This window comes from Symphalangus syndactylus, chromosome 22, assembly GCF_028878055.3.
Source record: "Symphalangus syndactylus isolate Jambi chromosome 22, NHGRI_mSymSyn1-v2.1_pri, whole genome shotgun sequence".
Taxonomy (NCBI): Eukaryota; Metazoa; Chordata; class Mammalia; order Primates; family Hylobatidae; genus Symphalangus; species Symphalangus syndactylus.
Window position 1 is genome coordinate 33078079 of NC_072444.2, and position 15918 is coordinate 33093996.

Sequence of the window (15918 nt, forward strand, 5' to 3'; positions counted from 1 at the left end):
AGAAAAAATTATTTCTCTAAATATGCATATTTATTTGTAAAAGTTCTATTATTAGAAATGAATCATTTTCATTTATAAAAGTTCTGTTATTAGAAATGAATCATTTTAGTTTTAAAAAAAAAACAAGTCCTTCAAGTTGTATAGTATTGGAGGATGGTTGTGTGATGTCATGCAAATGCTGCCTGTTTTGTGGTAGGTTGCTGGGGCCTATTCTAAGACATGGTCCTACCGAGAGGATGCACTGCTTGCCTTGTTTAAGAAGTTGTTGGAAATGCCTGTTGGAACCCCAAAAGAAGATTTAAAGAACACACTGAGAGCATCCATCTTTCTCATTAGAAGAGCCATAAAGGACATTGTGACCTCTGTGAGTGCCCTCAGCTGGCGCTGGCTGCAGCGTCTGTGGATGAGATCATGCGCCATACCAAGAAGACCAGAGTAGCTTGAGAGAGGACCAGTTGGTCATTGACATGGTCACCAACTGTAACTTGATAGAATCACTAAGAAATGAGGTTCTCTAGCAAGAGCTATATTGTGCAACTGATCTTACATGAAGGGTCTGGGAAATCTGCCTTTGCTTGGGTCATGGTCTCTGGTCTCGAGCAGTGTTCGCTTTTCCATGGTCTGCAAAGCCAGGCATTTGTAGAGGCCTGGTTCAATGCTACCACATCTTCAGTTTGTGTTTTCACTTTGCATGAAACCTGATGGGGTTGAGAATTACTGTTTTTCTAATGCTGAATGGGCCTTAAGAATGGACATTGCACAGTTGGGCTTCTAACAGCCCACTGAAGCAGGGCTGTTAGATACTCAGTATGACGGGAAGATTTGGGCTTACCCATTGAAGCAGGGCTATTAGATACTCGGTATGAAGGGAAGATTTGGGCTTACACATTGAAGCAGGGCTGCTAGATACTTGGTATGAAGGGAAGATTTGGGCTTACCCATTGAAGCAGGGATGTTAGATACTCGGTATGAAGGGAAGATACCGGCTTACCCATTGAAGCAGGGCTGTTAGATACTCGGCATGAAGGGAAGGTTTGGGCTTACCTATTGAAGCAGGGATGTTATATACTCGGTATGAAGGGAAGATTTGGGCTTACCCATTGAAGCAGGGATGTTAGATACTTGGTATGAAGGGAAGATTTGGGCTTACCCATTGAAGCAGGGATGTTAGATAATTGGTATGAAGGGAAGATGGGGAGTGATTTCTGAGAGAGTGAAGTAAGAGCGTATGTCCTCTATATGCAAGGTACTGTGTTTAGAAAGCTGTTTTCAGTTTGCTATTTTCAGCCTTTCAGATGAGATGTCATTTTCAATATAATGTTCATATGTATTACTGATAGTAAGTGCCATGTTTTCTCTTGGTGGAATTCCACTGTAGTAACTCATCCGTGTTTATCACTTTTCTCTTAGGTCTTTCAGTCTTCTTTGAAATTGTTGAAAATGATCATTACACAATATATTCCTAAACATAAACTGAGTAAACTTGAAACAGCTCACTGTGTGGAGAGGACCATTCCCGTTTTGCTCACCAGAACTGGAGATTCTTCTGCCCGCCTCCGCGTCACAGCTGCAAATTTTATTCAGGTCTGAACTTCACCATGGCATTTGAAACCGTAGATGATAAACATATTCCTGTAGCTCTCTGGCTTTCTTAACACCTTTTACAAGATTCTGTCTCTACTCAGTTAACATTATTCTCGGGGATTCACCATCACACTTTCCTTATGCTCTAAAAGGTCAGTTTTGTCTTAGACATAAACTTTAGTTAAAATCTACAGTTGGGTTTTTCCAATGTTTCTTTTGTCCAACATATGCCATTAATTTTTTAAATAAATAAAAACATACAGAAAACGATATCAAAATAGAAAATCTGAGGGTAAAGAAATAAAAAATATAACTGTCTTAATAGAAATATTTTCATTCTTTCACCAAATGTGCCTCCTCTAGGCTAGATATTATGGGAAATATTGAGATAGAGATAAATGTATGAGTTTGGGGGCACACAGTTATGCACCATAATTTGAAAATCTTTAAACTAGCTAATGAATTCATCTAGTCTAGGAGTTCTTAAGAGTCCTCCTTTGGGCTTAAGAAAGCTTATGAATTACTTAAGTTTTACACAAAATTTTGTGATGTGCAGATCCTTCTTAAAAAAGAATCCAGGCCAGGCCAGGCACGGTGGCTCACACCTGTAATCCCAGCACTTTGGGAAGCCGAGGCAGGCAGATCACAAGGTCAGGAGATCGAGACTATCCTAGCCAACCTGTTGAAACCCCTTCTTTACTAAAAATTCAAAAATTAGCCGGGTGTGGTGGTGCATGCCTGTTGTCCCAGCTACTTGGGAGGCTGAGGCAGGAGAATCGCTTAGAACCCGGGAGGTGGAGTTTTCAGTGAGCCGAGATTGCGCCACTGCACTCCAGCCTGGCAACAGAGTGAGACTCCATCTTAAAAAAAAAAAGAACCCAGGCCAGGAGGGGTGGCTCACGCCCATAATCCCAGCAGTCTGGGAGACCAAGGCGGGCAGATCAGTTGGGCCCAGGAGTTTGAGACCAGCCTGAACAACATAGTGAGACGCTGTCTCTGCAAAAAATACAAAAATTAGCTGGGCATGGTGATGCACCCCTGTATACCCAGCTACTCGGAAGGCTGAGGTGAGTGGCTTGAGCCCAGGTGGTTGAGGCTGCAGTGAGCCGTGATCTCGCCACTGCACTCTAGCCTGGGTGACAGAGCAAGTCTGTGTCTCAAAAAAAAGAATCCAAAGGGGTCATTTCTCCAAAATATGAGGAACCACAGATCTAGTTTCATTTAATAAACCTAAATTTTCAGAGTAAATAAGGAAAACGAATGCTAAAAAAATGTAAAAAGAAATGCCATCATGCTAATGTGCTACAGTATACACACCTGGTTACGACCTACATTACACTCCTGGTTACGACCTACACTACACTCCTGGTTATGACCTACAATACGCTCCTAGTTATGACCTATAATACACTCCTGGTTACAATACATTCCTGGTTACGACCTACACTACACTCCTGGTTACGACCTACACTACACTCCTGGTTACGACCTACAATACACTCTTGGTTACAATACACTCCTGGTTACGACCTAATGTGCTACAATACACTCCTGCTTATGATACACTCCTGCTTACGACCTAATGTGCTACAACACACTCCTGGTTACGACTTAATGTGCTACAATACACTCCTGGTTACGATACGCTCCTGGTTACGATACACTCCTGGTTACGACCTAATGTGCTATAATACACTCCTGGTTACAATACACTTCTGCTTACCACCTGATGTGCTACAATACACTCCTGCTTACGACCTAATGTGCTACAATACACTCCTGCTTACGACCTAATGTGCTACAATACACTCCTGCTTATGACCTAATGTGCTACAATACACTCCTGGTTACAACAGCTAGAATTTGGGGATGAAGAGGATTCATCTTTCAAAAGATATGTTGCAAATGAGCACATGTTATTGCTTCATTTAATTATTTTTAAGCCGCATTAATTTCTGAGCAGTTTGTTGGTGCCAAAATGTTCTCTCTATTTGAGATGACCCTAAGGCAATCTGTCGAGGGTTACAATTCTTGTGTACCAGTATGCCGGTTAGCGGACTAAATATACACTCACAGCATCTGTTTGTACTTAAGGAGTTTACTGTCCAAACTTCCCTGGAGAATGATCTTCTTCTTCTCTTAGCTTTTAGATTTGTACAGAGTCACTCACAGGCCCAAATACAGAGTGAATCGGGCCAGCAAGATGAGAGATTATTTTAGATGATAGGACCTACAGACCTATTGGAAACAGGTTTATTTCTGATTATAACTTAATGCTTCAGCATCTTATTTTTTTCTCTATATCCGCTTAATTAAGTGATAAATATCTTAATTACATAAAGACTTGTTTGTTTAGAGACATTCAAATATGTAATGGTACTTACATTTTTTCCATCTTAACCCACTAGTGACCATATCACTGCAGAATCATACACTCTTGGCTGACATTTAATAAATACTGAAATAATGATGATTCTAGCAGCAGCTATAATTTCTTTTAGAATTTTAGAAATGAGAAAACCTTTTCCTTGAAGCTGAGAATACTGAGAACAGAAACCTTCAAGTTTTCAATTACACTTCTGAAAAGCTTTCATTAGACATAAACTCGTTTTATTCTTCATGATTTTATTTCCTGTGGCTCAGATTTTCATTTCTAATGGTTGTTACGCTTTAAATAGAAATACAAGCTTACAGATCAGTGCTGTTATTGCTCCTTGTCACTATCAATCTGTATTTCCCTGTTTTTCCCTTCAATGTTTAGTTTAAGATCATGCTGAATTGTACTAAACTGCCTCCAGCATTTTCCAGTAAAAATTAACAGATTACGTTGGCTTTCATAGGAAATGGCCTTGTTTAAAGAAGTTAAGTCTCTCCAAATTATTCCATCCTACCTGGTGCAGCCATTGAAAGCAAACTCTTCAGTTCACCTGGCAATGAGTCAGATGGGCCTCCTGGCCCGGCTGCTGAAAGACCTGGGCACTGGCAGCTCGGGCTTCACCACTGACAACGTGATGAAGGTAAGCAGACCTCGCGTGTGACACACCACCTGGCCCGGCACTCACCACAGTGCCTGGAGCGTGGCGAGGGTCTCATCAGCGTTTGTGGAAGGAATGAGTGAGGCAATGATTTCAGAAAAATAGCCAGTGTTTCATCCAACAGATGGGGGCCCCCGCATGCATCCTGCTGTCTAATCCTACTCGGTGGTGCATGGTGTGTGCAGATCTTTATCCATGGGGAGAAACAAATCATAAAAAAAATTTCTTTGCCTTTTTTTTTTTTTTTTATTGAGATAGAGTCTCGTTCTGTCGCCCAGGCTGGAGGTGCAGTGGTGCCATCTCGGCTCACTGCAAGCCCCGCTTCCCGGGTTCATGCTATTCTCCTGCCTCAGCCTCCCGAGTAGCTGGGACTACAGGCGCCCACCACCACGCCCGGCTAATTTTTTTGTATTTTTAGTAGAGACAGTTTCACTGTGTGAGCCAGGATGGTCTTGATCTCCTGACCTCGTGATCTGCCCGCCTCGGCCTCCCAAAGTGCTGGGATTACAGGCGTGAGCCACCGCGCCCAGCCTGTCTTTAAGAGACAATAACAGCAGTGTGATGGAGAATATCAGGTACAGGTTGAAGCCCCTCATCTGAAATGCTTAAGACTAGAAGTGTTTAGGATTTCAGATCGTTTTTGGATTCTGGAATACTTCCATTATACTTACTGGTTTGGATCCCAAATCCAAAAACCTGAAATCTGTACATCGGCTACACAGGAATGCACACCTCCAAGGAGGATGAGAAACCATGGGCCCCAGAGACGCATGGCGGGGATGGAATTACACCATAGCCACAGCGTTCTGTTTCTTAAAAAGATCCAAAACACGCGTGATGAAAGTATAACACGGCTTACAATGAGACGGTAGATCCATGAGGTTTTATGTTTGAGGTATTTCATAATACTTAATATGGATGTTTTCCCTTTTCTGTATTTTTCAAATGTTTATAATGTACCTTTTTTGTATGCTGGAAGAAATTAATTTTATTTTAAGAATCAGTAACAAGAGCCCCTCCCAACTTTAGTTTTCAGTGAGTGCCCTGGAGCATAGAGTGTATGAGGTCCGCGAGACGGCGGTTAGAATTATTTTGGACATGTACAGACAGCACCAGGCTTCCATCCTGGAGTACCTTCCTCCAGATGACAGCAACACACGCAAGAACATTCTCTACAAAACAATTTTTGAGGGATTTGCTAAAATAGATGGCAGACCTACAGATGCTGAGATGAGGGTGAGTTAACTTTGGTGAAGTTATGACCTCATCCTGTATTGAAGTAGTTACTTGGTACATAAATAAGTAAATACGTAATTTGAAGGAGCCATGTGTATGGGCAGCCCAGGCGTATTGGCTAAGAACATAGGTTCCTGCATTCAGATCCCGGCTCGTCCACTCTCTGCCAGTGAGACCCTTAGGTTCCCACGCTGCAAACGCAATAATGATAGCTGTGAGGACATGGAAGGTTTATCTATCAATAAACACCGATGAAATCAATGGAAAAGATTTACTTCTAACTTGTTATTAGTCTTAGTGAATATTATAATTTATAAGAAATATAGTTAATATGGCATAATTTGTCTCCCAGTTTCTAAGATTACCCTAACAAGCTATTCTAATGGAAAAATAATTTTCTTACCAGGCACGGAGAAAAGCGGCTACAGAAGCAGCAGAAAAACAAAAGAAAGAAGAAATAAAAGCTTTACAAGGGCAGCTGGCAGCACTGAAAGAAATTCAGGCTGAAGTTCAGGTTGGAAGTTAACACGTCTTTCACCTGTGTGCTTTTAGCTGCAATCTATTTTGCTGTATAGATCCACATCATACTTGACTTATTTTTCATGGGATTATGCAAATGAGTGTCTTGATTCCTTTTGGTTTTTTAGGTTAGTTTTGGGGTGGATGACAGAAGCCCTCCATGGAGAGGTGGAATTGGGTGGCAGATACTCTTCCTGCCCCTCCATCCTCTGTCAGAATTGATGTGAGCTGCTGCAGAGGTTTAGGGAGGGACCAGGGGCTGTGGGCACAGAGCTGCTCTCCTCCACAGCTCTCCAGCCACCTGCAGAGGCAAAGGAGAAAAATCAGCTTGACTATAAAGGTCTGACTTCAGCGCATTAAAAAGGGAAGGTTTCAGGTAAACATTCTGTTTCTATGAGCCCTTACTCTTTAAGCCTATGGGGGTGTCATATGTACTGGGAACAAATATTATCTGGTTGAATATAAATGTGTTCCTTTTCAACCTCCCTGCTTCTGGGATATGAATTAGCTTCATAACACTAATTTTATGATGAAGTTTCCTGCAGTTGAAAGAAAATTTCCTTTAAAAAAAAGAAATAAAGGTGGCAGAACACGGGGAGTTTCCGTTCCACAGACCTGAGGTTTCAGCCGTGCCAGGTGAATGAGTTCTGGGACCTGCTGGCACCTCAGGCCTGCAGCCCACTTGGCTGCACAGCGCACCCAGAGCTATTCAGAGGGCAGAGCTCATGTCAAGTGTTCTTACCACAGATTTTTAAAAGAAGAAATGGGTACAAGTGGGGAAAAAAGATCAAACGTGACTGTATATATGCTTAACTTCCAATGGCAAAAAGTCACTGTGACATTTCCACCAAATGCTGGAACATCAGAGTCACAATCAGAAAAGGACACAAGAGGCGGAAGGAGGCAGGCAGACCCTGGGATGGGGAGTGAGCCTCTGGCTCAGGTCCGCATCGTAGTGTGGATGACTTTCGTGTGCTCAGTGACCCTCAGTGACTCAGCACACACTCATTGTGATTAGTACACAAACAAGGACACGGATGTTGCAAACTGAAGGGACTTCCCTCCAGCCATGAGCTAGCACGTACTAAGCCCGTTGCCAGGCACCTGCCTCCCGCCTCCCTCACCACAGCCCAGGACCTGGTGGCAGTGGCTCCAGAAGCAGCAGCCGTCCAGGAGCTGTTGTTCCCAGCACTGTCCATCCTGGGGCCACCTGTGCTGATGGGCGCACAGCACTGTCTGTCCTGGGGTCGCCTATGCTGACGGGCTGCACAGCCTCTGCACAGCTGTCCTGAGAGCCTGCAGCTCCTGCTCATTGGCTCGGTGTTTATGGAGCGCCTCTCTGGGCCAGGCACCATCTGGCTGTGGAAATACAGCAGGCAGCAAAGCAAAGTTCCGCCCTCATGGAGCTGGGGCTCCAAGGAGGAGCAGACAAGGGAGAAAGACCCAGGCAGTGGGTCCCTGCTGCAGGGTGCTGGGGACCACGGAGTGCGGGGGCCTCGAGGCCAGCGCAGGCCTGCGCCCCCACACAGGGCCTGGTGAAGGCTTCTCCCAGGAGAATGATGGGATGGGATGGTTTTTTCTCTTTTTTTATTGGGGTAAAATACACAGAGTGTAAATCTTACCATTGTAAGTGCACACTGCGGTGGCATGGAGTGCTCTCACATTGTTGTGCAACCATCGCCACCATCCATCTCCAGAACTTTCAGAATTTACATATTAAGTCCTTTTCTGGTTCTAAAATCATACTCTTGGCCAGACACAGTGACTCACGCCTGTAATTGCAGTACTTTGGGAGGCCGAGGCAGGAGGATCACTTGATTTCAGAAGTTCAAGACCAGCCTGGGCAACATAGTGAGACCTCATCTCTACTAAAACTTAAAAAAAAAAACTTAGCCAGACATGGTGGTGAGCACCTGTAATCCCAGCTACTCAGGAGGCTGGGGCAAGAGGATGGCTTGCACCCAGGAGGCCAAAGCTGCAGTGAGTTGTGTTTGTACCACTTCCAACCTGAGCAACAGAGTGAGACCCTGTCTAAAAATAATGATAATAAGAATAAAATTCTGCTCTTTTTAGGGGCGGGGTGGGTGTCTGTAGAACTAGAATTGCACTTCTGCATGTGTTTTCCACAGTCAGTGGTTGAGTTTGAGAGAAACTGCAGTGGCATGATCTCGGCTAACTGCAGCCTCCACCTCCCAGGCTCAAGTGATCCTCCCTCCCCAGCCTCCTGAGTAGCTGGGACTACAGGGCACACCACCACACCCGGCTAAGTTTTGTATTTTTTGTAGAGACAGGGCTTTGTTTGCCCTGTTGCCCAGGCTGGTCTTAACTCCTGAGCTCAAGCAATCCACCACTCACCTTGGCCTCCGAAAGTGCTGGGATTACAGGCATGAGTCACCTTGCCCAGCCAGTAGAAATTCTAAAACAAAACCCAGAAATGTGCTTTCATGATCAAAACGTATCTTCAACAGGCTCTCACTCACGCTGCAGCTCTTTGTCCCTGACCTTACTGTTTTTGTGTCTTAGGAAAAAGAAAGTGATGCTGTGAAGCCAAAGAATCAGGGTATGTAAAGAATTGGGGTGCACAAAGATTTGGAGTGTGTAAAGAATTGGGGTGTGTAAAGAATCAGGGTGTGTAAATGCATGTCATGGAAGCTCCGTGTGGAAACGGCTTCCGTCCATTCTGCAAGTATCGCTGCACACCCGCTGCACCTCAGCCATCTCCCAGCTGAATGGAAAACATGCTACCTTTTTACTTGTATAATCGTTTTAGAGCTCACATCAAACTGCTTACTAAAATTTTGAAAATAATTTCTACAAAAAGGTATTTAAATTGTTTTCTTTTAATCTCTTCAGACACTCAAAGAGGGAAAGCAGCACCTGCCGAAGCTCTGGGAATCCTGGATGAGCATTATCTAGATAAGTGAGTCGCGCTGTCTTCCACCCCCATATGACGGTCAGGCTGAGGGGCGCTCTCCAGATTAGTGAGTCGCACTGTCTTCCACCCCCTGTACGATGGTCAGGGCAAGGAGCCACACAGAAACCCTGGAAAGGGAACGCGTCCTCCCTAGTTGGCCCTTCGTAGTCATCATAAAAGGTAGGAAATGTGCCTTCTGCACTAACCAGCATCCACTCCGAGTCAGTCAAGACAGCTTTCCCTCTGTTGCCCCAACGGAAGTTGCCAGTCTGTTGAAACTGTTGTTACAGGCACAGAATATCACAGCAGCAAAATTCTTTTTACTCTCCAGCAGCCAGGACAGATCTATAAGAATGTAAGGTCTTCGTCTTATCTTTTTATTGTAACTTAAAATATTCTTTCTGCTTGACGATGCTGAGTGAAAGTTTGGAAGGATCGTTCACCCGTTGATTTCAGGCACCTCCTTGGTGAGGGCTTTCCTATCGTGCTTTAATATGTGGCATACCCGGCCTCCTCTGCCACCTGCAAGGAAGGCCCAGCCCGGGCCCCACAGAGCAAACTGAGGCAGTGCGAGACGAGAGGGAAAGTGCATACATCACAGGGACTGGGGAAATTCAGAATTTCCTCGTGACGTGGGAGCGGAACGGCCATCAGTGGAACTAGATCTTTACCTTTATTTCCTGCTTTTCTTTCCTTTCAGTTTGTGTATTTTTTGTGGGGAAAGGAGTGAATCCTTCACAGAGGAAGGTCTGGATCTCCACTACTGGAAGCACTGTCTCATGCTGACAAGATGTGACCACTGCAAACAGGTCAGGCCAGCGGCACAGCAGCCCAGCTACTTGCATGAGTGTGAACACCTGGCTGTTGAAAGGCCGAGTCAAAAAGCTGTCCCAAGTCTTAGTATTTTCAGAGGAGAGGTTGTGAGAAAAGTAACTGAAGCCGAACACACACCTGCAAATGCATGCGAGTCATTCCACATGACAGACAGCCCAGTGAACCGGAAACATGCTGTGCCGCCACCTCCCCTCAGGGCTCCTTCCAGAGTCAGCAGGGGTCTGATTGCTGACACCACAAATGGGTCCTCCTTGCTTTTTAAGCTTTATGGAAACAGAACCATGTGGTGTCATGTTGCATTTCTTGCTTTATGGTGTCCACTGCTTGAATAGACCACAGCGCCTTCATGCATCTACTGCTGCACGCGAGGGCTGTGTCCAGTTTGGGACCATGATGAACGATGTTGCCACAGCATTCTGGTGTCTTCCAGGACGCACGGGAATGCACTTTCTTGGGTTCACAATGTGTCGTGGGATTGCCGGGTGTGCTGATGCTCAGTGGGGCTGCCCAGGAGTGCTCCAAAGGGGTTGTGCCCGGGCACTGCTGCCAGCAGCATAGGCACTGCCCCCTTCCTACAGTGCCTCTGCCCCCCTTCCCACAGTGCCACTGCCCCCTTCCCACAGTGCCACTGCCCACCTTCCCACAGTGCCACTGCCCCCTTCCCACAGTGCCACTGCCCCCCTTCCCACAGTGCCACTGCCCCCTTCCCACAGTGCCACTGCCCCCCTTCCCACAGTGGCACTGCGGCCATGCTTCCTGCTGTCTTGGCGAGTTCCCACTGTGCCTGTCCCTGGTGAAGATGAGGTGGAGTGCCCGTCCTTTTGTCTGCAGGCATTGGCTGTCCTCCTGCAAAGCACCTCCTGGTTTCTCACCCGTTTCCCTCGGGTTGTCCGTCTGTTTTTACTGATTTGGGGCTGTTCTTTATACATGTAGATGTGAGTGGTTGGTCAGTCACATGAATTGTGACCACCTGCTCCCACTCCACAGTGTGCATCTTCACTGTCTTCAGTGTCTTGAGGAAGACTCATTTTTAATGTTAGCATTGCCCACCTTGCCAATCTTTTTCATGGTTCATCCTATTCGTGTCTTGTGTAAGAAGTCTTCCCCTATCCCCTATATTAGGCCTTTCTTGCATTACTATAAAGAAATACCTGGCTGGGCACGGTGGCTCACACCTGTAATCCTAGCACTTGGGGAGGCTGAGGCTGGTGGATCACCTGAGGTCAGGAGTTCAAGACCAGCCTGACCAACACAGAGAAACCCGTCTCTACTAAAAATACAAAATTAGCCAGGCATAGTGGTGTATGCCTGTAATCCCAGCTACACGGGAGGCTGAGGCAGGAGAATCACTTGAACCCGGGAGGCAGAGTGAGCCAAGATCGCACCATTGCACTCCAGCCTGGGCAACAAGAGTGAAACTCCATCTCAAACAAAAAATATATCCCTAAGACTGGGTAATTTATGAAGAAAAGAGGTTGAACTGGCTCACAGTATGTCAAGTCCTGCGGCCTGAAGTTACAGAGTATATACAAGTCATTCCTGCCAGAGACACCAACGTAGCGAGAGAATCTCTTAAAATTCTTTTCTGTGGTCCTGTTTCTATGCGCATTCTTAGAAATAGCAGGGAGCCACGATTTGAACCCTGGGCCACATGTGTAACCACTGAGCCACTCTGCGCCCTCATCCAAGTTTCACACTCAGGTTGACCGTAGCTTCCCCATCCTTTACAGTGGCCCCTGCCTGACGCTAAGATGACAGGAAAGGAAGGACATAGGGTCTTCAGCAAAGTATCACAAGTGACTCCAGACAGTCTGTGGGCAAATGCCAAAGATAGAAGCCTGTGGCTCACTTCATGCATAGGTGGCACAGACCTCCCTGGGCAGGGAGGCGCTCACAGGCTCTGCAGGCTGGCCGGAGGGCGCTTCCGCTTTCTCAGCAACATGCTTTGCTCTGTATTTCAAAATCCAGGTGGTCGAGATATCCAGTCTGACGGAGCACTTGCTGGTGGAATGTGACCAAAAAGACGGGTTTGGAAAGTGTTACCGTTGCAGTGAGGCTGTTTTCAAGGAAGAGCTGCCCAGACACATAAAAAACAAGGATTGCAACCGTGAGTGCCCCTTCCCAGGCTCCCGTGCCCTCGGGTCACCAGGTGTCCTCTTGGAGGAAGTGCCACTGCTCTTGGGCCTCTGCAAGGGCTTGGTGAATTAAAGGGCACCTGCGGGCAGACCAGCAGCATGTCTTGTCACCTGTCATTCAGGGAGCGACTGAGTCTTTTTTAAATCATTTCAGCTGCCAAACCAGAGAAGCTGGCAAACCGGTGTCCTCTGTGCCATGAGAACTTCAGCCCTGGAGAAGAGGTGAGGGGCCTAGAGGGGAAGGGACCAGTGAAGTAGGTGACACACCTGTGGATGACGGTGGTGGTGGCGGTGGTGGTGACAGTGGTGGTTAGTGCTGGACCATAGCCACAGAGTACAGTACGTGAGTGTTCAGGGAGTGGACAGCGTCTAGTGAGCTCTGTCTGAACAGTTGTTCCATTTACCTACATGTTCACGTGATTTCCTTCCGTACGTTTACGAATGGTTTATCAAGGAGCCTCAACTCACTGAGGCCCAGCCTGTGTCACTGGGATACAAGCATGAAATGGTTTTATTTTGTTCTGGTCATTGCCTTTATCCAGATAATGAGGCCCTCAGTGACATCTTGGCCAGATTCTGTAACACTGCAGTCCCTTTTGCGTAATAAAACCTAGCCCTATTTGGTTAAACGATTCTTTTTCCTACCTGATTCCAAGCTCTCCTCCCTGCCCCAGTGTGCTATGCTGTGACTCAGCAGGCTTAGTGGGGATGGCCGGCTCGTACATGCCCACCCCTCACTTCCCCATGCGCTCGACTCCTCTGGCATTGGAGGCGACGAGGAGGGACATGGGCGTGCAAGCCTCCATGGCAGTTATTCTGGCCCTGTCCAACACGATGGGCTGGCGGTGCCCTCTTTCTTCCAGGCAGCAAATGCTGAGCCCTGGGGCCCTGCTCAGGACCCAGTTTTGGAATCTGGCTCAGCCTCTTCCACTCCAACCTCCTTAGCTCCTGCCACCTGCAGTGTGTCACTGTGTCCTACTGCTGGCTCCCCTTGTCCCAGCCTTCTGGGATATGGTACCAGCAAGATGGCTCCAACCCAGCCACTGTAGCTTTCTCTTGACCACAGAAAACTCACACACCAAACAGAGAAGACAGCCCCCAGCCACTCTCAGCCCTAGTGTCTACCCAGTTATCTGGCTGTCTCTGTCGGTCTGTCGGTCTATCTCTCGAAATTTGAAATGCATCACAAAGTACACAGAAAAGTAACAGAAACCCTCAGGACTCTCCCTTGTAGCGGTCACTGAGCTTGAGCAACTAGCAACTCAGCCCGTCTTGTTTCTCCTGTGCCCCCACGTGCTCCCCTCTCGTGTAATGTTGAAGCCAACCCAGACAGCAGGTTGTTTCATCTGTAAATGTTTCCATGCGGAGCTTTCAGAATCGGGACTTTTTTACATAGCCGCAGCAGCAGCCTCAGCCTTCCAGATATCAGTCACATTGCCGCCATCTCATCAGGTCAGAAGCATTTGATTACCGGGATCCATAGAAGGCCCCAGTGCCTGGTTGGTCTGTTTTGAACAGGTTCATTCTCTTGTTCTTTTTCCTTACGATTCACTTGGTGAAGGAAGGAGCTGTTTGCCCCGTAGGGCTTGCCATCATCTGGATCTGCTGACTACGTCCCCTTGGGGGCGCTTAACCTGTTTCTCTGTCCCTGTATTTCCTGTAAACAGGAGGTGGGATCTCTGGGCCTCATCAGGTGTGCACAGGCTCGGTGTGGGTGTGGCCGCTTCACAGGCAATGCTGGTGTGTCCCCCGGGAGGCGCGTGATGTGTATGATGGTGGCAGCTGCTGATGCTCGAGGCCTAACCCACTGACTCAGGAGGGGCCTCATTCCATCATCCCTCCTTCGTTCATCTGCTGGGATATTCCTCTAAGCAGAAGCTCGTCCACTCTGTGGTTACCCTGGGTTAGACTTTCTATTGGAAAGGCAGAATGAAGGTTTAATTTTTTTCCTTGGTTTACTGGTTTTCAGAATAGTAAGCTGGGTCACTAGCATCTTCCATGGCAGCTAATTTGTTTTGTTTTGTCTGCAGTGTCGTTAGGAACCATGGATTTAAATTATTTGATGTGTTCCAGTCACTGCAGTTACCATGCTTAGTGATGCGTGAATTATCCAGCTCTGGCCTATGGCAGACTCTTCACTGGGCTCCTGAGGCCTGGATGAGACCCACGCAGCCTCAGAGAGCTCCCTCCTGTTTGGTGCATTCCTGCCCCGGATCTGGAATCAGCCATCTGGTCACAGAGGCCTGGTTCCCATTAGCAGGAATGGATGTCTCAGGACAGCGCTGGGGGCCTCATGCCCACTGCTGCTGGGTGGGTCGCTGTGGCTGGACTCTCAGTGGACACAGCCGGGAGAAATCAAGGGAAGTAAGCTCCATCACTCATGCACACACACTTCCCCTTCTCATCCTGAGCCGCAGGCTTTATTTAACCTTGTCTCTCCCAACATCTGTGTCTCCTTTCTTACATCCATGGGCCCCGGTTCCCAAAGGCCCAGGAGACAGAATTCAGGTATTGGAGACGACCAGTTCACCTTGGCCCCCACTGCACCTGGGGCAGCCCCAGCACAGTGGCACCTGCACCGCCGGCAGGAGATGCCACTGGAAATTAGATCTGTTCCCAGTTCTTGTCCTGACCACATCTGCCACTGGTGATGGGGGTCCCAGTGGCCCTGTGTTGGAGGGACTTGGGTGAGCCCTGGCTAGCAGTGCCACCAACTGTAAATACATTCATTTTATATTACATTTCTAGGGGACTTTAAAGAATTAAGTTCTGTAATTACAGAAGACATGTTTCCGGGTCAATAGAATCAGGCATCTTGGAAGAACCCCGGACAGAGGCTGCCGTCCTGCCCCACTTCCATCCGCCTTCCTCCACCCCAGACAGAGGCTGCCATCCCGCCCTGCTTCCATCCACCTTCCTCCACCCCAGACAGAGGCTGCCGTCCCGCCCTGCTTCCATCCGCCTTCCTCCACCCCAGACAGAGGCTGCCGTCCCGCCCTGCTTCCATCCGCCTTCCTCCACCCCAGACAGAGGCTGCCGTCCCGCCCTGCTTCCATCCGCCTTCCTCCACCCCAGACAGAGGCTGCCGTCCCGCCCTGCTTCCATCCGCCTTCCTCCACCCCAGACAGAGGCTGCCGTCCCGCCCTGCTTCCATCCGCCTTCCTCCACCCCAGACAGAGGCTGCCGTCCCGCCCTGCTTCCATCCGCCTTCCTCCACCCCAGACAGAGGCTGCCGTCCCGCCCTGCTTCCATCCGCCTTCCTCCACCCCAGACAGAGGCTGCCGTCCTGCCCTGCTTCCATCCGCCTTCCTTCACCCCAGACAGAGGCTGCCGTCCTGCCCTGCTTCCATCCACCTTCCTCCAGGGGCTGCTTTTCCTACAGGGCATCCTGCCCCTTTTCTACCCAATATAAGCAGCTCTCACTGCACATACATCTTTTCCCCTGGTTATTTCCAGAATGTAGGAGCCTTTGTGTTTGCCTGCGGGTTGTTACCTTTACTCATCCTTCCGTGCAATGCCCATCGTCCCCTCTGATTTCAGTTACTGCCATTGGTTTCCTACTAGGAGCAGTACTCAGATTCTCCTGTAACCGCCTTTTCTTCCTTCCTTTCTTGTTCCCAACATCTGATTTGAATTGACATCCTCTTACAGGTAGTACCTG

At 47.7% G+C, this 15918-nt stretch overlaps 1 protein-coding gene across 7 annotated transcripts in view; it reads left to right on the forward strand.

The window, feature by feature from the left end:
- Positions 1 to 15918, forward strand: part of CEP104 (centrosomal protein 104) — a 42714-nt gene that overhangs the window by 21391 nt on the left and 5405 nt on the right. For all 7 annotated transcript variants that reach the window (XM_055260789.2, XM_063631167.1, XM_055260791.2 and 4 more), the window contains 10 exons: positions 197 to 364; positions 1411 to 1584; positions 4425 to 4601; positions 5649 to 5855; positions 6262 to 6369; positions 8898 to 8934; positions 9228 to 9294; positions 9989 to 10097; positions 12091 to 12229; positions 12412 to 12479. In XM_055260789.2, coding sequence (XP_055116764.1) covers positions 197 to 364; positions 1411 to 1584; positions 4425 to 4601; positions 5649 to 5855; positions 6262 to 6369; positions 8898 to 8934; positions 9228 to 9294; positions 9989 to 10097; positions 12091 to 12229; positions 12412 to 12479 — 1254 coding nt within the window. The remainder of the gene's footprint in view (positions 1 to 196; positions 365 to 1410; positions 1585 to 4424; positions 4602 to 5648; positions 5856 to 6261; positions 6370 to 8897; positions 8935 to 9227; positions 9295 to 9988; positions 10098 to 12090; positions 12230 to 12411; positions 12480 to 15918) is intronic.